This window comes from Amblyomma maculatum, chromosome 2 (assembly GCF_055883805.1).
Source record: "Amblyomma maculatum isolate TAMU_Amacu chromosome 2, ASM5588380v1, whole genome shotgun sequence".
Lineage (NCBI taxonomy): Eukaryota > Metazoa > Arthropoda > Arachnida > Ixodida > Ixodidae > Amblyomma > Amblyomma maculatum.
The window spans coordinates 25,504,101-25,528,775 of NC_139345.1; the positions used below are offsets into that span (position 1 = coordinate 25,504,101).

Consider the following 24,675-nt stretch of genomic DNA (forward strand, 5'->3'; position numbering starts at 1 on the left):
TTCTCAATATTTTTTTTTTTGTGCCAATTGGTGAGAAAAACAGGTAAGTGTTATTGAGGATGGCATATGTTTTGTTCATAATTAATTTTCACAAATATATTTAGTCATTTCATCCCATAACGTGTTAATTTTTATAAATATACAGGCTGTTTTGTGCTGTGTATTTGTACCCTGAAACTCTTTTAAAACGTGCCCCTTACTCTTTTCATTCGAAACGATGCTGGAATTTTTGTAGACTCTGGCAACTAACATTGACTCTCCTTTGCAAAATGTTTCTGGTTTTTATGTCTGTTGGTTTGGTACTAACTAAATATCGAAATAGGTCGAACAGCATATGTGGGATAGCAGTGACGTCTATAATTGGTCAGTCGTATTTGCTGGTGCAGGGCAGAGTTGACAGCATGTTATTGTGGTGAGCTTTAAATCATACATTATGGCCTGACACTGGTGTATCATTAGGCATGTTTTCAAGGTCTTCCAGGCTTGAAGGTTTTGCACGCATAGGAAGTGTTACCTTTGGGTTTGTCAGGTGCAGTATTATTGTAGTATTTGTTTGCACATTCGCTGACTGATATGCAACTGCTGTCGCAGCAGTTGGTTTTAAAGCTCAGAAGCCAAAGCTATGTTGTCAAAAAAGTCTTTAGTTAACTGTTATTTGGCAGGTGATTAATTCTGTGCTCCAATTCACAATGATTGCAATGTATTATTTTAAAGGATAATGGCAACCAAATTTTTGTACAGGTTTGCTTTTTCAATTCTTGACACCTGCAGATATTTTTGTAGCTTAACACTGCACATTATAATATAGAACTTCATGATATTAATGTAAGGCTTCGACATTTTGGCTTAAACCAAGGTAACCGAATATGTATGCTGGATTCATTTTTTTTATATCTGTTATCAATCAAAAGAAGTTGGTATACTAGAGTCTTTGGCACTGTTGTCGCAGCTAGTTGACTATTCAGTAGGCGCTGCACCGTGTCAAAAGAGAAAGGTATGAGGAATGTCTAAAGACTAATGATCATTTTCCTCAAGCACTATTCATTAAAATTATCAATTTACAAATATTACAGCTGCATATCTGCTGGACCTGCATTAGCTTTCAGTGTGATTTCAGTAAATTTTTGTCTTTTTGCCAGCGGTAAATATGGACATGTGTGTCTTCTTTGTATGGCGTTTAATGAGACAGCGTTAAAGGGGCCGTTCAGTGGAAGAAGTGACGTCAACGAAACTGGAAAATCCTGATTGGTCAAAAGGGTTCATGACATAGCTATCACATTACATGCAGGGATGTCACTTTATAGGCTGTCAAGTAGTGGAATCAAACTTTTGACCATCTGGGCACAACTCAGGCACGTTCTACAGCTACATCATAGGGGCATGTCTATTCGACTGAGTTAAAAAGTCATACGTTAAGGTAAGCATGTTGATGCAATAGGGAGTGCATGGGGACCCTTGACTGACAATAGGGATTCTTTAATGCTGTTAACATGTGCGCCCCAAGCTCTTTTGTCTGGTACAGCTCCTTCTTGCTCATGGCAGGAATGGCAAGAATGTTGGATTATGTCAGCAAAAAAAAATAATGCACTCGTGCGGAAGAATATTTGCTGAAAAAAAAAAATACTTGTCTAAAAGATAAGCCGCAAAAATTGTGCCAAATCTTCAGAACATAAAAACTGAGAGGCCCATTTCATAATTGCATGTTGAAGCACATGCATGTTTGTTGCATTGCATGCATCAGCCTTACTATATTTCTGATTTTCGCATCAACTTTATAATACCGTGTGGTGTTTTATACGCTTAAATCGTACAAGAACACCATCACTATATAATATATATTTTTTGTAATAAATTAACATTCCTTTATTGCACATACAAGCAATGAAGGAGTAAGAAAGAATTGACCTGTGTTGTTATAGAATCTAGCACAAATATTTATTTATTCCCTATTTTCTCGATTTTTAAGCTTTCCCAAAATGTATGTTGTACTACCACATGGCTGATGGGCCACAACACAAATTTATACTTTGCTGCATCTGGTGTTTTACTTCATGTGGTGCTAGTTTACCTGCGAAAAGCAAAAACTGCAATAAAGCACTATGCTGATGTATTCCGACCTAGTGGCATTTTTGCATATTCTCGTGTGCTCACAGTATTTTCATGCCTTTTTAGTTAAGTCTGGGTAATTTATATATGACAGCTGTCAGCTACCAGCAGTAAAAAATTGTATTTCAGCAGTGGTTTTTTGTAGTGTGAAACTCTAAAGCCATATTTTTTCTGCTGCTTTTCGGTGGCACTCAGTACATCATGTTTTCAGCATTTCTGAGGTACTATAATGAGAGCCAAGCATTGACTTGGCCGCACCATTGTTATGGAAGGAAATGATTTTATTAATTTTTAATCATGCAATACCATCAAAGTTATGATTGCTTGTACTTTTTTGGTAGCTAAAACATGCGTAAATAATTTTCATGGATTTCCTTTTTCATGATTATAATGTATTTAGCTCTGATAATTAGTTTTTATGAATAAGAAAAGTAATTCAGTAAAAGGCACTATGTGAGACAAATATAATCGGAACAACAAAGGTGGCAGGGAAGCTCTTTTCATTAGAAAAACCAGTTAAAAAGCGAAAGTGGCTGACATTTTTTCATCGGGCAATGCCTCATTGACGTCACAGTGTTTACACAAGGGAGAGCTATATTGTTTTAAAAGGTGTTCACATGTGGCAGTGGGCTTCAAAAATATTTTTGCGCTACTATGGCTGATATGGAGCCCTCTTAAAAATGCGTAAGTAAGCTTGTAGTGTCTGTGGTTATGTTGGTAGTGCTGCGTGTGATAGTGCCTTTAATTGTATGAATTGCTATTTCTAGGATTCATGCCATCATAACCAACCAATAATTTTTGATCGAAATTTGCTGAAAATTTCTATTTTTCTTTTTTTTAGATTGAAATGTGAACCATTCAGAAATGGTCTCATTGGATTAAACGGGCATTTTTTCATTTTTTTTGGGCATGGGAACAGCTGCCTACTTTGTTGTTTTTTTTCTTATATTTAAGCATTGTGTTTGTAACTTGTTTTATTCAAATCTTAGACAGTGCACCTGGTTTAATTTTTCAAACACTTGGTTAAAAGTTTGTTTTGACCAATACAGTTGTGTTGCCTTTTGCATGTCAGTGTACTGCCTTTTGTAGGTTTTGTTAGCTTTATTGCTTGTGTAGAAGTGTTTTACTCTCTGCAAAAATACTGTTTCCTGTTGGGAGGAGTGTAGCTATATAGCTGGCCCAATCCTTAGTTGTCCAAAGATGCGTACGGGATGGCTTAAATATATTGCACCTGTCATTGTGGGTCTTCCTTTTGTTGCTCAAGTCATGTAGGACAGGGGCAAACAAGCAAGGGATTTTGAGGGACTTGATTTGTTAATAAGGTTAATAGGGGCCCTTCAAAGGACTTTTATAAACACTAATTGCAGGAGGAGGCATGAAACGCCTCACATTTTCTTTGTAACTGGGCAGAGAGACGAGGATGAGTGAATGATTACAATGTTAGGAAGAAATGAGAAGGGTCCCTGAAATGCTGCTTGGGGTAAAACGCTAATGCAAGCAATTCATAGAGGTCGTCTTTGTGAGTATTCGACCCAAATTGGAGAGCTTTACATGGAGCTGATAATTTGCAAGTAGCTTTTTTTTTAAAGTGTTCCTGGCGACCGCTCGCAGCCGATTTGGGCGACACATCGCCACGTGCAAGCCTCCCTACTTAAGTCAGTGGGGCTACTGGACACGCCTGCTCATTGGATGCTCCCAATTTAGGCGAGCGACGGGGCGTGATGGGGTGCTGTCTCCACTTTTCTATTTTTTTTTGCGCGCCGTGTAGGTTTAGTTAAGAGGGAAAAGGACACCGTGTAGGTTTAGTTAAGGGGGAAAAGGAGGAGCATCATTTTCGATCGCACATATGTTCGGTGCTAATGATGCTAGCTTAAAGATTTTTGCATTGCAGAGAGGATTGATGGGATACCTATGGTTAGTGCTCATTTTAATATTCTAGCAAATAGCTTTTCATGGGCCCTTTAAGGGTCATCAGTGCATTGCAGAATAAGTCAGCTGTCTGGACCCACACCATTTTTCATCTCATGTTTCAGTGACACTCTTGAATTGACAGTCGCATTTATTTGTTGTGTACTGAGCTAAGTGGTTATAACTTTCTTCCCGCATGCAAGGGTATTTTTCATTCTGGCTCATCAGTGTGCATTCAGTTATCGTTTGTTGTTCCGTCCAATCTTCTCATAGGCACAAATCTTATTTAGTTTCGCATAATTTGATTACTTGTAATGAATAAGTGAATGACTAAACTTGCTTTTGAGAAGGAAGGCCTAAAGCTTTTTAATGGGGAGATGGCAGAGTAGTATGGTATTGAAGCGATCTGGCTTTTTTGGAGGGGGTATGGGGAGATGTTTCACATATTGTGGTAGCCTTTTGTAGTAAGTTTGCTTCCCAAGGTTGCATTCATTGTGAAAGAATTACCTTGTTGCAGTACTACTGCTTACAACTAAGTTGGTCATTTGCAAATGTCCTTTTTCTTGCCTACTTGAGAGGGCCTGTGTCTTTTATATTTAATTCATTTTGAACCTGTTGCATTCTGTTACGAAGTCATATTTCTGACTGTTATTGTGGTCAGTCCAACCAGACATCCCACTTCCTAAACCTCTTACACCATGCATCTAAAATGAAAATGATAATTACCACTGCTGCTCACGTTTGACTAATTTATGGAAGGTACTCGTATTTACATATATTTATTTGTAGTTAAGCTATATATTTGCCATAGCTACTCTCAGGCATCTGTGCATGACAAAAATTGTTCTTGTCATGCATTCTTAAATGTCATTTCCTTGTTTCCCAGTAACATTTCAAAATGCTTAGGTTTTTCACGTACTGTAGTTAAAAATTGGAAGAATTTATACACTCTTACACTCTGCTTTTTGTCAAGGAACTGCAAAGTCATTAAATATTATTTCTGCACGTGCTTCATTAATGGGTATTCATTTTTAAGTTTCTCCTTTCATTTACCCACAGTCACTTGAATGATATGAAGATATTAAGTGAAAATGTATTACCTTAGAAAAAATGTGCGCACATTTTTTTGTATCTTATTGCATATTAGTTGTAGTGAAGAAGCAGTTTTCGATACTGTTCAATATATTCGCAGTGCATGAATATGGTGGGTGCCTAGGTCATATTTCTTACTTTTAAAATATAATTTTTGAGCAGATCGGTTTGCTTTTTTTTTTTTTTTGCGGGGGGGGGGGGGGGGGGGGATAAAGTATTTATGTTATTGCAAGCTTTTTCTTTTTCTTTTCTTGAATGCTGCTAGTTTATTTATTTTTCAGTAAACCTTTATTGCAGAGCCTGATTGGATATAATTTTCTTTTGCATACATGTTATCATAAAATATTTCACTCAGTTGTGAATTCAGTTGCTGGATAGTTTCTGTCTCTTTAACCCTTTGATGGTTAAATTGCTTCAAAAAGAACTTCCTCAAATGGTTGAATTTCTTGGTTACTGCTTGGAGAGAAAAAAAAAAAAACCTGAGCGCTAGTTTAGGTTGTCTAAACATTGATACACATGTAGCAACAATTTTTAGCACTCGTTTAGTCAGGATTTGCTTTGTTTAGCTTTTCTTTGCCTTGTCTTTCTATGTTTAGTTTAGCATTTAACAGGTGCTGTAGGCTTTTATAAGGATGAAAGATACCTAATTAAGGCCTTTAGTGCAACTTTGTCTGAGGAGAGCTTAGCACATGAAGAAACCCGCTACTGAGATGGCGCAGGGGTCCAGTGAAGCTGGTCGTTTTGCTTTGGCCTGGCCTGGGTTCAAAACCAACTGGCAGCGGGTTTCTTTCATGTGGTTGCTCACAGGAGGCCTTGCAGCTACACCAGTGAAATCGAAGAATGCGGGTAGTGATGTAAAAAAAAGGCTAATATTTTAGTTACAACATCTGAAGGTGATCCACCATTCTCCAAAAATCAGCTCTCATCTGATTCAGACTGGCAGAGGCATCATTGCCAATGTAAGTAGATCAGACATAGCATGCGGCAATAACACCACGTTACCTGGCATCACATTTAGAATGAAACTTTTCAAACCCAGGGAGCAATTATACCCTGTCAGCCATGGTAATAAACATACTAAAGAGCACCAACAAACATAAAAGTTAACATATGCAAACTCAGTAAACCTGGAGAGAAATAGTAATACACTGCGAGCATCAGTAATAAACTAAAAGAGTGCTAATAAACATGAAATCAGCATTCACAGGGCTCTTTCAAGAGAATGGCAATAAAGATAAAAATCAACTTTCATGTGCTGCTGTTGGGACCATGTGGAGGAATCGAAACCACATCCCTGTAAACTGTGCTGTGAACTGAAGATCAAAGTTAGTTCTTTTTTCTCAGCAAGACAGTGAAAGAGGGAACTTTTCTAAATCTTCTTGCAAATCCTAGAAGCTGGCAGCGCTTCCCAGTAAGCATGTCTTCAATAGGGCATTGTTCTTGTGTCGCAAAAACCATGCAGGGTGGAAATCTGCTATCATCAAACCATCAAACGGTTACCTAAGTTGCTTTCAGGGCACATAAACTTTTACAGCATTGTCAGTATGGATTGTTGTGTGTAACAGTGTAGCATGTTTTAAACTGCAGTGGTCTCGCTTTCTTTTATTTCTAGACCACTCAAGGCCACAGTCTCCATCGTACCACCGTGCTGTATGGAGTATCATACCTGGATCTAGGCAGAGGTTGAGCTCACGGCCACCTCGAGCCTCTTTCTCGCCACCACTGCAGAGTGATGACTCAGCCGACTCCTTCTCTTGCTCTTTCTGCTCAAAGGTGTTCAAGGCACGGCCATTGCTGAAGCAACATCTTAGTGTTCACATGGAGAATTCACTCTCCTGCCCTCACTGTGGTGCCAAATTTCGCTGGCGATCAACACGTCGAAACCACATAAGAAAGTTTCATGAGCCTGAGACATTTCCATCATCTTAAGTGCGTTTTTGAAAGTGCATGATATTGTTTATTGTTGATGTTTTATAGATTGAAGCATTGCTGTTCTATTACAGCGTTTTTTATTCTTGACTGTATCATTGGTTAACTCATTGTGAGTATTTGTTTTTAATGTTACAACTTTGTTGCTGCTTTGACACCCCAAAGGGCTATTAAGGTTTTGCAAGTTCTCATTTTGTGAGCAGACTTGCTGTCTCATCAATGGCATGCTGACATTTCTTTTGTTTTTCTTGTTATTATTGAGCACGACTTTGCATGGTATAACTGAACTGTTGTATACCTAGCATTTACTGCTGTAGGACGTGTGTTTTCTTCTTCCTTGCCATGTTGTTGTGTGTTTATATTTTCGCTTTGCTTGAATATTGAAGAGTAGGTGAATCCCTTTTCCGTTTCCTAACAGGTTATGTTCTAGTCAAGCTCTGTAGAGTTTATTATTATGCCCTGTCATGTGGGAGCCTAGTTATTTTTTGCTTTTTTCTTCATATTTCTTTTACTGTACTTTTACTTTACATACTATGACTTGACATTGTTTCATGCCACTGGGATGAGCACACAATGTCCTGAACCAAAGCATTGTGCATGCATAGAAAACTTGCCTGGTTTAAACTCACTTCTGTACTACCAATAATTTTTAGTATCTTCATAGTGTTCAAGTTATTTAGATTTCATTTTTGAAATCTCAAAACTTCAAAGAGAAACTCTTTTGAGGGTCTAGTCACTATCTAGTCAACATGCTCAGATAAGTTAGTTAGTGCTTCCAGAAACATGGTTGAGACAAGGGCAGTGTGACTGAGGTTGTAATATGCTTTTAACCTGCTGAGTACCTTTCTTCAGTTATCAATTGAGTGAAGTACCTTTACTTATATTACTTGTTTGTTGCTGCAGTCTTAGAAGCACATTGCATTGATTGTGATAATGTTGTTGGTTAAGGTGGTATTTCTGGGGAGTTTTATGATATATTTTCTTTAAGTCTTTCTTGCGCTGCATTTGCTTAAACTAATAGACATCCACATGTTTCATTTACGCTGCCATGACTGAAAGGGAGTGCTAATTTTAACAACACAAATGAAATGAGCTACTATGTAGTTTTTATTTCTGTTAGTGTTGAGAAACTGCCAAGACAGGCAGTCACAGGAAATTGTTGTGGCTTTTTGTATAAGGGCCCATCATATGGTACCTTTAATTATAATAATGCTAAATGCTACAGCTTCACGCATGGTATGCATTCTTGCATTTTATATGATGCGAGCCTGGGTAAGGGTTGCCATACCATCATATGTATTGAGCAGAAGATAATGCTAGTCTTTTCAGCCCACAAATAGATTGAACTTTTGCTCAGGTAGTAAGTGCGATTCTTCGTGCCTATTTATGAAACTCTAAGGCATATGTGTGTTGATACACTAATGTACAAGCACTGCTATACCGTGATGCTACCAGCATAAGACTGCATATTATGTAAAATGTCATGTACGGCAGTTAGAATTCTCTATGTCACATCCAGGTAAAAGTAAGCACACTGCTTTACATGTTTGCTGTATACCGTCCATACCTGCTTTATCAGCTAAAATGAAATGTGTCAAGGTATAACCTTTATATGCTCAACTCAAAGAGTAATAACATGACAAAAGTTCTATCTAGGTTATTGGGTTCATAATCTTAGAAGAGTCTTTGGTATCACAATGAGGAGACATAGAGCAGACAACAGGAGAATTCTCCAATGTTACAGTGCTGTCCTGTCATTAGCACTGTCTTATTGTCTGCTCTGTGTTATCTCATTGCACTACAAAATACCATTAGAGCAATAACATGGGAGAGAATATTTGTGCGCTGTCACCTCATTAGCTGTTTGTGTGTGTGTGTGTGTGTGTGTGTGTGTGTGTGTGTGTGTGTGTGTGTGTGTGTGTGTGTGTGTGTGTGTGTGTGTGTGTGTGTGTGTGTGTGTGTGTGTGTGTGTGTGTGTGTGTGTGTGTGTGTGTGTGTGTGTGTGTGTGTGTGTGTGTGTGTGTGTGTGCACTCACAAACTGGTTGGCATTTTTTTTAGCGTGGTAAATGATAACAGCAGTGTGTGTTTGTTAATGTCCGAGGCTACCTTGGCACGTTGAAAGCATCAAAATTTGACCCTTCGGTATTCACTAATTTGTCTTTTATTCGGCACTCATCCCATAATTAAGATTCGAACATGATTACCTTTTTTTTGTACTAGGTAATACTCAGGACTTCATAAGCACCAAAGGGGAACCTTGCTTTAGAGCAACATCACGAGATATTTAGTTCAGTATGTGGTGATAAGAAAGGCTGTTAAAATGCATTTTGGAGTGAGGTTTCTGCCGTGATGTCATGAAGTGCTTTATTTTTACTCATGAGTTTCATTAGAGAAGGGTGACTCTACAGTATTTTGGGACTGTTCACAGTTGCCCAGTTATAAAAGGTGTTGTGTTGTCAACTCTCATGATAACATGTGTTTGCAGTCTTGATTCTTGTAAAAAAATATAATTCCACGCACATATGCAAGCAAAGGGTTTAAATTGCTTGCTGTAAAAGCATATCTGAAAATGACTGATTGCTGATTGTGTGCTGTGTAACACTAAAGAAACCTTACTTATTTATATTTTTTTGGAGCCCAATATACCCAAGTCATACTTCCTTTTGTGTTTCCTGCATTGCAGAAATTTAAGAAATAGATGGATTTATAGACAAAAATATTACAGCTTAATCGAAATAAGTAAGCTTTAATTTCTGAGTGTCTTTGAATTATAAAATGGCGCACAAATACTCAAGACCAAGCAAGAAATCAAGATCAGAATTCAAAATGTTCACCATCTGGCAGTGCAGCAGTTCAACCATAGACATCTGTGATTGCTTTGCTGGCAAGGTTAGCCTTCTGAGTGAGTTACCTTTCTTGCATTTCTGGTTGCTGTCACTCGGACCTTGCTTTGATAAAGTTGCTGAAAAGGCTATTTTGCAGTAGTGTGAGGAATTAATATCTGTGTTTGTAAATGAAAACTGCTCACATATATACAGTATGTGACTCTCTAAAGGCATAACAGGGTTAATTTTACACTGGCTTGTTACACATACTCTAAGTGTCAATGTCAAAGATAGCCAGTTCCACATGACACGAAAAAGGCCCTTCTCTTAGCAACACAGGAGTAGTTATGTATAAATTTCTATGGAGCTAGGGGCTGTCAGGCTGTAAAATTTTAGTGGCTGGGCTTAATGTACTGGTGAAGAGCTTTGAATCGATAGCACTGGAGTTCTTGACTGCAGCCCAGGCAAACATTGGTGCTCTAGGTCACCTTATGCTGATCTACTGTTCCATAATATATTGTTCTGTAGTGTCTCAACTTGTTTTGGGTGACCTGTACAGCAATTTTAACATGAAGAAAAGTGCATACCTTTATTTAGCCTTTTTTGCAGAGCTCTTGAACTTTTACATGTGTTTTATGACCAGTGTAAGCAAGGAGGACAGGCAGTGAGAAATGAGTCATTTTGCATCTGGAAAAAGTTTTCAAATAATAGTGTATCTCTTGAAAGTAGACATGAAACTTTTCTAGTGCCTGAATTCTGTGAAATATTTTTTGCATACTCTGTTATGATAATCACATTTTTAGGAATGAGCCATCTTGAGCATGAAACGTTCAATGAATTTACAGCAGGTATAATCGTCATGGTTTGTTTATGTGAAAATTTGGAATGGAAACATGATCCCAGGCAGATGGCTTATAACAGGCTAGATGCTCATAACTCTTATCATACTCTCTGCAGTAACTTTTTTTTTTAAATCGAGGGTGTGTTACTTGAAGAGCTTGCTTTGGCTTGGTATGAAAGTTAAACGACTGATAGTTAACCTCTGTCATATTAGCAAAGTTTTTTTTTTTTTTTTTTTTTTTTACATTTTTTGTTTGGAACATTAAACAATCTTTCTTATGTTATTTTTCCTTGCTAGTGACGCAGCAAACAGTCCAGGCAGCTTATTGTAATTTCCTCCAATTGCAGATGCGCTTGAAGCGGTCTACTTTGGTAGCTCGATGGCCATAACATTTGGACGCTGAGCACAAGTATAACCCTACCAGCAGAGGCTGCATTCTAGTGGAGATAAAATTCCAAGACATTTTCTTGCCGAGATTGTCATACACGTACATCAATGAATCACAAGTCACTGCAATCAGTATGAGGCCGACCACAGTGGCATGCTGATAGTGCCAGTTGAATATAAAATAATAATTATTAAAGCCTAAGACTGCTTGCAAGTGTCAATGCCCCAATGATTGGCATTAAGGAGAGTTGATAAATAGATTCTCACACCTGTTTTTCATTCAGCTGTGTATGTTTACCTTCACTTTTGAGGCTTTAATGTTAAGGGCTATATACATAGAGTTCTTTAAGTGAAAAGAGGAAATGCTCATTTTTTCACTTTTTCTTATCTCATCATTGAATTCTTTGCTGTCGTGTATATACTGGGGTGATGTTGATAGTGAGAGTCCCAGTCAGTGCCTTCCTGTTGCATCCTGTGGTATTTTTATATGTACTGTAGCTGTTGCTTGCGGTGAGGTTAGCCACTTCGGGTAAAAGCCACAGGCAGAGTGATTCTCATTATTATTTTTCTTTTAAGTAACTCGAGCATATTTTAAATAAAACTATAGGGCACATGAGGTGGCTGAATGCTGCAGGTAGCGTGAGCGATATTATAATCCCTAAATTGCAATAATCATAACCAGATTAATTAAATAAGGGGAGTTACTGAGTGCTTAAATGGTGCAGTGCTTGCTTTAAAAATGCCGTGAAACAGCGTGATAAATAGTTAAAAATCAATTTCTTCTTAAATGTAGAATTGGGTTATATAGAAGAAGGCCTATGCAATGAAAAAAAACTCCTAAACTTTGCGCACTACCATCTGATGTTTGTATAAGGACAAGCAAGATGTTTCAGTGTATATACCATAGAAATAGTGCTTGCAGTTTGCAGTGCTGCTGCCCAACACATGCTCAGCCAAGTTGCTAGCCAACTTTCACAATGTGTACATTGTTGCATAATGGCTAAGGAGGGGGGGGGGGGAATGTTAACATATTTGTAGAGCTGTTTCCATTGTGCCTTACTGTGGGTTGCATTCAGTCCGTGCTCTTCAAAGTATACCTTTTACTTGATGCATCGTATACAGTGCACAGTATTGTTAGTGGTCCCTGCTTATGTTGACAGAGAGCTGAGTACATTGCTTTCGCTTAAATATCAATTAATGTTGCAAGGTTTCAGGAGCAGTGTTCAGGCGTAAATATTACTTTTGCTCCTTTATGCTGGTTGTGTAGAATCAGAATATTTAGCAGTCATATGCAGCGTTGATTTGCAAGTTCATTTGCAACTTTGTTCTTTTTGAGTGTAAGCTAACAGTCTCTACTAGTTTATTTCTCTTATGGTGTGTCACAATCATTGCTTAGCTCTTATCCTACAGCCATACTGGCTAGAATTTCATCACACTGCAGAAGCACATTTACAGAACTAGTCATTTTTTTCTCTTATGAAGTTGTGGCCACAGGTGCATGCACATATGCTACATTATCAGTATGTTTTGGCTCTTTGCTTTTGAATACTAGTACTGCACAAGTGTCGCTAAAACAGTTATGTTGTGCTGTAGCCAGACTGTGTATGCTCTGCTGTGAAGTGTCACATGATGTGTGCAATTTTCATTAGCTTATGCAAACAGCAGTGAACGCGAGAATGTATATTAGGTCAACATATCTGCATTTGCCATGTAGTCCGCCGTGCATTAGTTGCAGCACCAAAGGCCAGGGGGGAAATTGTCCTGGCATTGATATCAAGCCAAAAAAGACATGTTTGTTGGAATTTGATTCTAGCGTGGTGTGTCTCTGTGGTATTTCAGGCCATCAGTATTGTTTCAGCACTTGTCAGGTGCTGTGCTCTTAAAACGCATATTTAGGTATAAAGTTTTAGCTTTCATCTTTCTCCAACTTGTGATATAACATAATTGTTATGGTTGGTGTTTGAAAACACTTTTTAGCTGTTCAGTGGTGTGCCATTATAGCACATTTTTTGATGATGATTGAGCACTGTCCACCAGTTACACTTTTCAAGCATTTGTGAAACGAAAGATTACACTTTTTCATATGTTATCTCTTCTGTTGTTTCTGTGAATTTGCTGAGAGCTTCTTTTCTTGAGCTTATACTGACTAGTCTTAGGGTTTCTGTTAGGTGTTCGAAGTTTTCTAGGAACTGCGTAGAACTCCGTGAGTGAAAGTGGCTGACATTCTTCAGAACACCATGTAAATTTTATTGTTGTTCTGCTGCAGTTTCCTTGATTTTGTGGGGAGGGTTTGTATTGTTTGTATTTGATGCAATAAATTGTGGCCTGGTGGTGTTTTAAGACAGGCCTGTGAGCATTTCTTTTTTGGTTTCAACTTTGAGGATGCCACTTTAATTAACTCCTGATTTTGTGCCAATCAGTGCCACTGTTAGGAAACATATTTTGCACCTGGGCCTCTGTGAAAGCTCCATCCAATATCAGTTTTAAAAACTTTTCAGAAATCTATTGTATGACTGCTGTATTGTGAGGGAAGTTCAATAAAAATTCTTTCACAAAAAAAAAAAAAGATTTTCAGGTGATGCAAGATGTTGGGATTGACATTATTTTCACTGTCATCCCATTTGCTGATGAAAATTGTTGTGAAAGAATTTTGAGTGAATTTGATTTAACATTTTCAGACATAAGCCAGTGCTGGCTTTTGTGCAATTTGTATAAAGTGGTTATGTCCCTGTGTGGTGTTTTGAGGGAGGCTGCAGATTTTGGGTCGCTGGAGCTTTTATGGTGTGCATCGGACACATATCAAACTCGTCTTGTATTAGGACTAATTGTTTCTCTTGTTTATAATGCTGTATTAAATAATAAAGCTAGGTCTGAAATTATCATATGCTGATTAACTGGTGCTTAAAACAGAGAAGAGAAATGCTTACAAGTTAATGATTGAGTGAGGAGTCATGTGGTGTGCATGCCATATGTGATCTGCTTTAAATATAAAAGTTCATGTCAGAAGCATTAGACCCTACGAAGCAAGTAATGTGTGGGTATTCTTGAGTGTGCTGCTGTAGAAGACAATCTTTATAACTTTTATTGTGTTCATTAATTTTTCATATCGATCATATTCTTCAAATCTCATTTATATTTGCCTGCAGTTGTATTGCTATTATGGCCATACAGTATGCTGAATGTGAACCCTAGGTCTTCAACATATTTTTTTTTTGGCTGCTATGCAAGTAAATTGCTATTTTTGCTAAAATAGTGATAAATTAAGGAAAACATTTTTTTTGTTTCTTTGCTGCTTGCTTTGGTACTGGTTGACTGTCAGTTGTCAGGGTCAGGAACAGAGGAGGATGCCATATTTGACAGGTAAACAGGGGAGGGCTATGAATTACTACTATTCCTTATTATCATTGAAGGATTTCTTAAAATGCTGGCTTCTTTTCGATGTTCTTTTTTTGATATGAAGAAAGATGGCTATGCTTCTGAAATGATCATAGATACATAACCTGAGGTCTCTCAGCCTAATGGGCAAGCTCATGCAGGAAAGGGCTGTGAATTATCTAATAAAAAAGCAGTGTCAGAATCTCAATGAAATGCAATAGTTATGTTACCCTGAAAATGTCAGAGTGTCCTAATGATGCCTTTGTATTGTCCAAAAGTTCTTAACCCAGAATTTGGGGTAAGATCTTGGTACCTTTTGCGCTCATCATGCCCAGATATACTTGCAAAACGTTCCTATTACACTGCCTGTTATATGATGCAAGGAAAAGGGTTTCTCTGTCAATGGGCCATACCTTAAAGTACAGTTTAGATGAAGGCAGTTCTGTTTCTTGCACCCTGCTCTGGTGGCAATAATGGCATCTGCAAAGAAAAACAAAAAAGAAAACTGTGAACATATTAGCTGTTTAATCAGTGCTTTAGTGCTGTGCATTTTTATTGGGTTCCAAAATTTCAAAGTGTGATAGGAAGGAACGGTTTCCATGTTCACCATGATAAAGTTAGTGCACAGTGAAGGTTCTCTTTCTCTTTAGGATGATTGGAGTTTGTGCTGAGGCTGTAAAGTTGGAGCTGTAATGATAATGATTAGTTAACATGCACAGCACATAGCACTGCACATGCCTGTAATAATACATCCAGATGATGTGTGAGGACACACTCTGGATGAGTTTGGATGTGAGGCCTGTGAGACTCTATCATAACAGGTGCTGTGTGTTCAGTTGCTGAGTAGGCTAATGCACAGGTGTGCAGTTACTATGTCAAATATAAATGGAGAATTAGTCTGCATTGTTAATAGTGCACTGTAGACAGTGTCTAAATGCCCAGGGAGGCTGGTTTTGAGGTATATTTAAGACATTGAAATAGCAAAGAGTTCAAAGAGAGAAAAAGTTTTATTTCCCGTGCTCAGTCTGGTACTCTGTTTCTACTATTTCTTTTTCAGCAGTTTGATGGCATGCTGGGAGGGAAAAAGGGTGTTAATAATGTTCATTATGGCTGAATTACACTCCAGCCATATCACAGAAACTGTCACAAACGTGTCAATCAGTCCCTGCTACTTCCTGTTGGTCAACAAGTCCTCCAGTAGGAGTGGGGCTAGCCAGTCCGATTGCGAGAGATTTGTGACAGTTCTTATGGTGTGATCGGGGCGAAATTTGTTCCCAGACTTGTTTCAGTACTGAACTGAACTAGCTCTTAAAAGAGGTTGGGAGAAAGTTCAGAATTCAGCTTAATAAGAAACTTCATGAAAAGAGGTTTGCATGCAGTATTGTGTTATGGTTGTAGTCCGTGAAATAACCCCCCCCCCCCCCCCCCCTGTGTTATTTTATGGTCTTGTTTATATATTGTTTTTATTTTTTTGTAAACTGCATTAAAATTGCAATGAAAGTCTCGTCTACTTGGCGCTGCACACTTCATGCAGATGGGGTCTGAAACTAAGCTCCGTGGTACTTTCCTTTCAGTTGCCGTTCCACGTCCAGCGCTTCGCAGTGTCTCCCGTGCACGGAGCGTCCTCAAGGGCAACTTCAAATGCAACCAGTGCCGTGCAGAGTTCACAGAAAACGCCAACCTCTCACGGCATCGCCGCACTATGCATGCGGCTGTGCCGAGTGTGTTTGTGTGCCACATCTGCACAAGGGCCTTCAACCGCAGTGACAACATGCACATGCACATCAAGAATGTCCATGGTGGTGGCAGTGCAGTGGCATCAAAGTGACGCACAGCCACGAATGGCTCTATCATGGAAGAACCTTTGTGCTGTCTCCCGCTGCTCTGCAGTGTTCTGCCAATTACCATAATAAGAGCTATAAAAAAAACTACTGTGAAGCAATATTTTGTGACATCTTATTTGGCTAAAAGAAATAGTATCAAAAGTAATTTCCCCCCAGGATATATTGATGGTATTGAGTCACATAGTGATACTGACTGACATGGCCTCTTGTTACAGAAATTTCCTTGGGAACTCGTATTTGATGCCTATAAAGCTTATTGAAAGGAAGTTGCTGACTTGATTTTATTAGAGCAATTGGCAGCTTTTACTCGTGTGAGCTAAAGCTTCTCTTTAAGTAATATAGGTATTGGTACTCAGAAATTATCTTTAGAGTCAAAGTTTCTTTGCAGTTATCATCTGTTCATTAGAAAAATCATACGTGGCATTGTCCACCTTGTTACCAGTAATTGTAATGACCTTTTAATGCAGTAAAATAAATGTTTGTACAGTTCAATCAAGCTGTTACACAGAGAAGTGTCTCTGTTAAATCATTTCAGAGTGGGTGCATGATTTATCAGTTGCTCATGTCATTATCAGGGAGTGCATCCAGAATTTACTGTCTTTAGTTAACACATTTTCTGACTACTTATTGCACATTTGCGTCATGCAGTATTATGGAATGGGATGAAGGTGTGATCTTGATAGAGATGTACAGCAGTGGCCTTAAGCAAAAGGTCGCATTATGTTGTCTGTTTAAACATATTAACTCACTTGCATGGACCTGTGTCTTATGCCTTGCAGCCCAATGGGTCCTTACTTCCTTTCCCCCAAATTCCCCAAAATGTATTTTAGTCCAGTTTGTCTGTGTAAACTGATCAAGCCCAGTTTTGTTTTGGAACATAATCCTATAGGAGTGATTAGATAGTTTTTTTGCTTACAGATCTTGCATGATGTCTTCAAGCTGTCAAGCTAAGCACTAAAAGAAAGACTGGCACCAATTTGCAGTTTTTGCCACCAGGATCTTTCCATTATAGAAAACAAGGTTGGCTGCATCTTGTATCTGTAGGCAGTGTTGCTGTTAGGAAAGATAAGCACTGTGCAACATTTCTGATTATGTTCCTTTCTTTAGCTATTGTTTAGTAGTATTTAAAGTCTGCCGCAGTGGCAAACAACTAATTTATTTTGCAGTTCACAATGAGACTGAATTGGGAAACAAAGAGAGCTTGCTAGTTGCTGTAGCTATTTTTTGAAAAAAATTGTCGCCATGCAAGATTTAAAGAAATTATTTTCACCAGATTTAATGCTGGATGTTACTGGATGCTTTTGAGAGTCAGTCACCTGTTCCCACTGAGTGCACTGTCACTTCACCACCAGCTCAAGCCCTGGCCACATTTTGTGTGTATGTTTTCCAAAAGCAGTGCTGGGATAGAGGGTCTTGATCTAATGCTTCATCTGTTGTGTGGTAGTATTATGAAATTGTGAAATATGAGCATCCTTGTCCCCATCATATTTTCATTGCTAGGTTCAAGCTTCCACTTTTATGGGGGCTTACTTTACTTTTAAGATTAACCAGCTAATGTTTTTTTTTGTTTCTTTAAAATGTTTGAGAAACCTATGTATTTATATACAAAATATAATGAATGTGCTGAATTCAGCATCGTCTCCCACTTTAAAGTAAATGTTTGCTGGGTAACATTCATATGTGAAAGCAGGGTGTAATATTACTTGTTACACTATGCTTAGTCTTGTAGTGGCCATCTAGCTGTACATGCTCATCACAGTTCATTGTGATAGTGTGTGTATACTGAGAATGATCCACCTGTAGCTGCGTGAGCACGTCCCTTAGCTTTGGCAAGTCAGCTTCAAGGACACTTGTTCAGCATTGGTGCCAGCCATAGAATTCGAATATTCACTGATGCCAAGAAGCTACTTACTGACTAGTCCAGTGCTTGTAGGCTTCAAAGGATATTAATCACGCTGCCAACTTTGTCTTATCAGTGAGCATAGGACTCATGCCTTTATATAGGAGGATTTCTTTATTTGAAAGCAGCATCTGAAATATTTCTGAAGTTGCAACAAACTTTTGGTAGCCTGCACATTTTGTTTTCTGTTAACTCTCAATAAAGTTGTGTACCTCATGAATAGCTGTTTAAATAAGCAGGTTACTTTTTTTCTAATTCTTTCCTATAGTATTCATGTAAGAAATAATTTAATGATGGCTTTCTTGAGAAAGGTTCAGAAACTAGTATTTGTCTAACTTTGCAGTGCATGTGATTGAGTTCCTTTTTTAATTCTGAAATGAAGCTGACAACTTAGTTAAGCCACTCTAAGCTAACTGCAAAGGTGTGCACTGCTGTTAAATGTGAGGAGTATCTACAGCATAGTGGGTGGTTGTACAGATGTGAGTGGTATGAAAGAGGATGCACACCTGTGATCGTTACTGTGGGAAACATCCCTTTATGGCACTTGAAAGTTCAAAGGTGCACTTCACCACTCTTGCATGTTCTCTTCTTTAGGAAACAGGGCTGTGGTATCAACCAATATGCTTATCTGGTGCATGTAGTAGCCATATTAAAAATGGATGCAGTGTCCTTCATTCTTTTCTGCCCTTAATTGGTTTGACCTGTCGTGTTAGTGACAGGGAATGCCTTCAAAATTTTAAGAGCCAAATATGTACAGATGGCCTACATCAGCTTTTGCTCACATTTCCTTTCATACTGCTTGTGTCTGTACCTTCTGAATAGTTTCTCTTCTATGTGTTGGGAAAAAAATAATCCCTGCACACTGATTTGGAAAAAGGACAATTTATGCAGTGCTTCTGACTCATGTGGTAGAAAACTAGAAATTACACATGAATAAAGCTTCACTTTGAATTGAAACTAAAACAATGCATTGCGCATTTAGAGGAAGTTAATGAAGCAGGGGACCCGATTTCACTGCATAGCCCCCATGATAACCATTTTTGGTGCTGTGGATAGTATGGATTTGGATTCTCTCAGGCAAAGCGAAATTAAATTGTTAAATTATGAGAAGTTGATGAGCTTGACATTCGGTTGGACCATAAGAGGAGGGGAAAGGAAATGCAAGTGAAGCTTTGATAGCACGCATTGCCCACTGCACTAAGGAAAAATTTCCACTCTATCATGTCATAAAAATTCTTGTGTATCTTCTCTAATTCATCTGTGTCAGCTATTTCCTTCAGGAACATGGCTATACTGTTTTTTCTCAAGAAGAGCGATAATTATGGTCTTGAGAAGCAAGAATACATGCAGCATAAGCATGCTGTGGGATTCTAGAAGTTATAGCAGAAAGACTTGCATCAGTTCAAAGATGCAACGCTGGTCGTTGCTGGCTTCATAGTGTGGTTGGTCTTTTTTGTATAATTACTGTACTTTTCAGTTTATGTTTCATAACTAGCCTGTAACTTTATGGTTGTCACAATTCTCTTTTTTGGAAAGATTGTATTCAAACTGCACCTTTCTGCAGGCACATCCCTTCGCACACTTTCTATGACATGCCTATATTTATATAAAGACAACATTCTTATTTGTGTTTTCCATGAGTTATCTTGTATTTGCCAAATTCTCATGTGCCTTCTCATGGTCATTATATTGAGTACATTGTCAACTCTTTGAGGCAGTTGGTATACATTTGTGCACACTGCTAACTGCAGCTTTTTCTCAGTGTGTGGGTTGGTTTCATTTTTTCTGGCAAATATAGCATCCTTCAGTTATAAAATAGGGTGCCTTTTTATGCCAACCACCTAATGCACTAAATATTAGTCAAAACAGTGAACTTGGCAGTGCGTCCTCCACCATTTTATTAGATCTTGAAACCGGTATTATTGTTTAATTTCTGTCTGAATTGCTCATATTATGTGCATCTTCAAAATTGGACATCATTCATATGTGTTAATTTTACAAATCCAGATCTTTTAATGTTAGCTTTTCTATTCAGACAGTTTGAAAGAAATTTTGTATATGCACGTGTGTAAGGAATTGATTGCTTTTTTTTTTTCTGTTGTAGTGCTAAAAAAAAAAGTTGTTCTTGAACCCTGTTATGTACTGTTCACGAGGAAAATCATTTTTTTTTTTTTTTAATGAAGTAAAGAACAGCTCCTGAAAGTGTAAAAAAATTTTAATAATGAAAGAGAATCTAGGTACTATTTCTTAACCAGGAAAGTAAATGTTCCATGTATTGTTACAAGGGTTGTAGAACAGTTTTTGTAAGCTTTTGCAAAATGTTCAGCAGTACTGGGCACCATTATCATCGTTCCGTTCTCAAGCAGGGAGACATGGACAAGATGCTACAGCGTTGAGAACAGTTTAAACCTGACCGCACTAGGAAAGAGCACATGAAAACATTAATTTGTATGTATTTTTGCTGTTGTGCTGTCCTGTTCTCTTTGCAACCAAACTTCTAGATCACTACTTTCATGTGCTAGCATAATGAGGCAGGCTTTCTTGAACAAGGCTGCTATTGCTCCAACGAGAATTCAGTATTTATTGTTGGCTGCAGGCCAGTTAGGAAACGTCACAAAACAAGATGCTCCTTGTCAGTGGCCCAAAATTACTGTGCAGAATTTTATGTTGTAGCTGGTAGTAAATGTTGTTTTGCTGTATAAAGCGTGTTTACAACAGTTCGGCAAAAAAAAATACTAGTGCATTTTTAATTTGCAAAACTTTGCTAAGGATATAAAAACTTGCGGAGTAGTCTGCAGGTACCTTTGTGGCTTGCTACTTTGCAGAAATATACATATATATATATTTTTTTTTTTCTAAAGAAGACAAGCGTTCTTTGTTGCAGAGCGTAGTTGCTGAAACTGATGAACTATTAATGGAGTGACTGCATGTACAATCTGATATGATGTGACATATCCTGTATTTTTAGTGAAGCTTTTTTGCTTTGCTCCCAGTGCTGCTTTATTGCTATTGGTTTGGTTATTCAGGAGGTTTACTAGTATTTTTTTTCTACGGCTAATCGGTTTACATGGTTGTTCCCATGGGCTAGATGTTCTGTTATGCGAAAATCAAAAGAAAACAGTATAGTGAATAGGATTAGGCCACCATTAAACACATTTACTGCTGTAATTAAATGTTAAAATAGCCATCTTTGGTTCGGCTTTCATATTGGCTGTCTTGCTTCATCTATATCTTTTTTAGTGTAGAAAGTGTGTACAGAAGGTGTCTGTTCGCACCCCCAAAATTGGCTCACTAGACCTCTGAAATTCGATTTCACCAAATTTGGTGTCCAAGTTGAAGTACGGACATTTCAATCGTGAACTTTATATTCGAGTAGGCCACCCAAATTTGCCTCAACACAGAAAATTTGACCTTTTTGGAATTTGAACAAAAATTTATGTCTAACCTTATTCTAGTATAGCTATTTGGGTGGGCCATCCCCAAAATTTGTGTCCCTGGATCCGCGAAAATGGACTTCATACGAATGTCTTCAAAATTGGTCTCCAACCTAATTTGACTATGGGCAACTCTGTGCCTTCCAGATTTAGGTGGGCCACCCCCAAAATGTGGGTCCCTGGATTCCCGAAATTGGACTTCATATGAATGTCATCAAAATTGGTCTCAACCTATTTTGACTATGGGCAACTCGGTGCCTTCCAGATTAGGTGGGCCACCCACAAAATTTGGGTCCTTGGATCCCCGAAATTGGACTTCATACGAATGTCATCAAAATTGGTCTCCAACCTAATTTGACTATGGGCAACTCTGTGCCTTCCAGATTTAGGTGGGCCACCCTCAAAATGTGGGTCCCTGGATTCCCGAAATTGGACTTCATATGAATTTCATCAAAATTGGTCTCAACCTATTTTGACTATGAGCAACTTGGTGCCTTCCAGATTAGGTGGGCCACCCACAAAATTTGGGTCCTTGGATCCCCGAAATTGGACTTCATACGAATGTCATCAAAATTGGTCTCCAACCTAATTTGACTATGGGCAACTCGGTGCCTTCCAGATTTACGTGGGCCACCCCCAAAATTTGGGTCCCTAGATCCCCGAAATTGGACTTATACGAATGTCATCAAAATTGGTCTCCAACCTAATTTGACTATGGGCAACTCGGTGTCTTCCAGATTTAGGTGGGCCACCCACAAAATTTGGCCCACTGAATCCCCAAAATTTTACTTCTTCCAAATTCAACCAATAGCCAACTTAGTGATGTCTTCCAAATTTAGGTGGTCCATCCCCAAATATTTGGCATGCTTATGCATCCTCCGCACGCTCGAGGCTACATGCACTCTTGGAATTTTTTTTTTTTTTTGCTTTTTACTCATGCTGGACTTAGGAAAGGGACTTAGGAAAGCTGCAAACACTAATATCAGATTTCTAACATGCTTTGCATGCATTGTAGTATAGATTTAATGCTGCTTTCAGCAGTTTAATCAGTGAATTTGAACCCGATTGCTGCCAGTGTGAACTACACAGTTGAATGTATAAGCTGTGTAGCTACCATTTTTTTTTCGTGGGACTAGTCATCACCTTTTTGCCTGTTTTGCTGCACGTCTCCATAAAGCTTGCTCTGATCTGGTCTGGAAGCTCAAGTCAGCACGACAGCATGGTTGTGCAGCATTTGAAATAACCTATGAGCTTTGAGCCAGTAGTGAAAGTCTCAAGGCCCTGCTATGTGAGCTTATTTATCCCACCTTATACTTATATTCTCGAAGTGAAATAGTAGTTTTATGCTTCGTGACATTTTTGCGCAATTGTTTTTGCCATAGTTATCTGATGGGTGTCGCCATTCCTGTGTGATGATTGCAAACAGCGCCTTAATGTGGACTTATCAGTGTATGATTTTAGTGCATGCGAGATTTTTTTTTTTTTTTCGGGTTTTATCATTTCACTGCAGAGCAAAGAAAATGGCACATCAAGATAATTACAATGACGGGTAGCATCTTCTTTTTATTTGTTGCATACTCATTTATTATACAAATAAAATTTTTTTTTGCTTTTGCATAAAGAGGTGCTTGGTTGATTTATCTGTAGTTCTCTTCTATACACATGTGGCAACACAGTTGATTTTGGGATTTTCACTACCAATCTTCTAGCAGTATTAGTCTCAATGGACATAAAACTTACATTATAGTAAATTTTTATTGTTCCTTATTTAACAGGTTTTGCATTTTAAATTGTTGTGAACCTTTTTTGTGTTTTTTTTTTTTTTAATCACAGAAGTTTTTTTTTTTTTTTCTTTATGGGGGGGCTTAATCGTGTCAATATTCGTAGTGCATGACATGACTGCAAATGATAGTTATTGCTGATTGCTGTTGGCTGATAACGAAAATGCAGGAAGTTCAGTGCTTTACAGCTGCGCCAAGGCTTTTTTTGTTTTTTTAAATGTTACATCTGTTTTATTATTGCTCTGAATAAAATATCCCTCGCATATTGCATGAAAGGAAAAGCGGTTCAAGAAATGTTTGTAGTATCACAGGGAGTCTTTTTCTTGTCACTTCCATTAAGTGTTCCATTAATCCCTTGAAGGGCACAGTAAGGACATGCACATATTCAGATATCACTGCACGTAGAGCACATGGATAAAAAGTTTTGACTGCAGACAAAATTGATAAATTTAGAATGCATTTTTAGTGCACATGAAATGCCCTTTATCCATGTTGATATGAACAATGCAATGCATACTTGGCTATGTCATAGCTGTTTAATGCTCTATATAGAAGATGCCAGCACTAGTGTCTTCTCTGAGTTGTGTCTGTGTAGCTGTGAATGATTCTTTTCATTACATTTTTAGCATATTGTGCATCTTTTTTTTTCTGGGGAATTGTGCATTAAATCTGCTTCAGAATGGTATCTTGTGATTGCATCATCACTGTGTTGTAACTTGTACCCAACATTATTTCTCAATTCTTTGACAGTGATATATTCTGGAGCTTTGGCTCTAATATTGAAGATGTGCTTCCAAATACTGAGCGCAGGGTAATATGCTATGTTCGATGTGATGAAATTCATGTTATACTCTGTGAGTGATTTTTACAGTGAGCACTGTTCTTTGAACTTTAGCTTTACACTGCTTTTTACACTGAATGCTCATGCGTGACACAAGATTCTTTCATGCTAGAGTTCAAAATAGTTTTCTCAATAGCAGGGATGGTGCAAAGGTATTCATAGTGATGTGCTGTAGCAATGAAGCAGAGTTGAGGAGTGGGAAGAGGGGATATGTCTGACCCCTGTGGTGTAATTACAAGATAAATGACACCAACAAAATTTAGTGACAAGAGTTTGAGGTACTTGGCAGCAAGAGTGCCTAAAGTGCAGCCTGCATTGCTTAGAAATATTTTGCCTGTCAGGGTCAAAAAGCTCTTGACAAATTTTTGGTGTGACCTAGAATATTCTCAGAGTAGAGACCTGTCCTCTGGT

The 24,675-nt window shown here is 38.2% G+C and overlaps 1 protein-coding gene across 16 annotated transcripts in view; it reads left to right on the forward strand.

The window, feature by feature from the left end:
- Positions 1-24,675, forward strand: part of LOC146198174 (uncharacterized) — a 212,916-nt gene that overhangs the window by 53,151 nt on the left and 135,090 nt on the right. The window contains exon 5 of one of the 16 annotated variants that reach the window (XM_084593546.1): positions 16,039-20,065. The exons of 14 other annotated variants lie outside the window; for them this stretch is intronic. In XM_084593546.1, the coding sequence (XP_084449672.1) occupies positions 16,039-16,292 (254 nt within the window). In that variant the 3' untranslated portion in view covers positions 16,293-20,065. Of the gene's footprint in view, positions 1-6,718; positions 7,051-16,038; positions 20,066-24,675 lie in introns of those variants that run through there. One more of the 16 variants, XM_084593539.1, reaches the window with a different exon arrangement.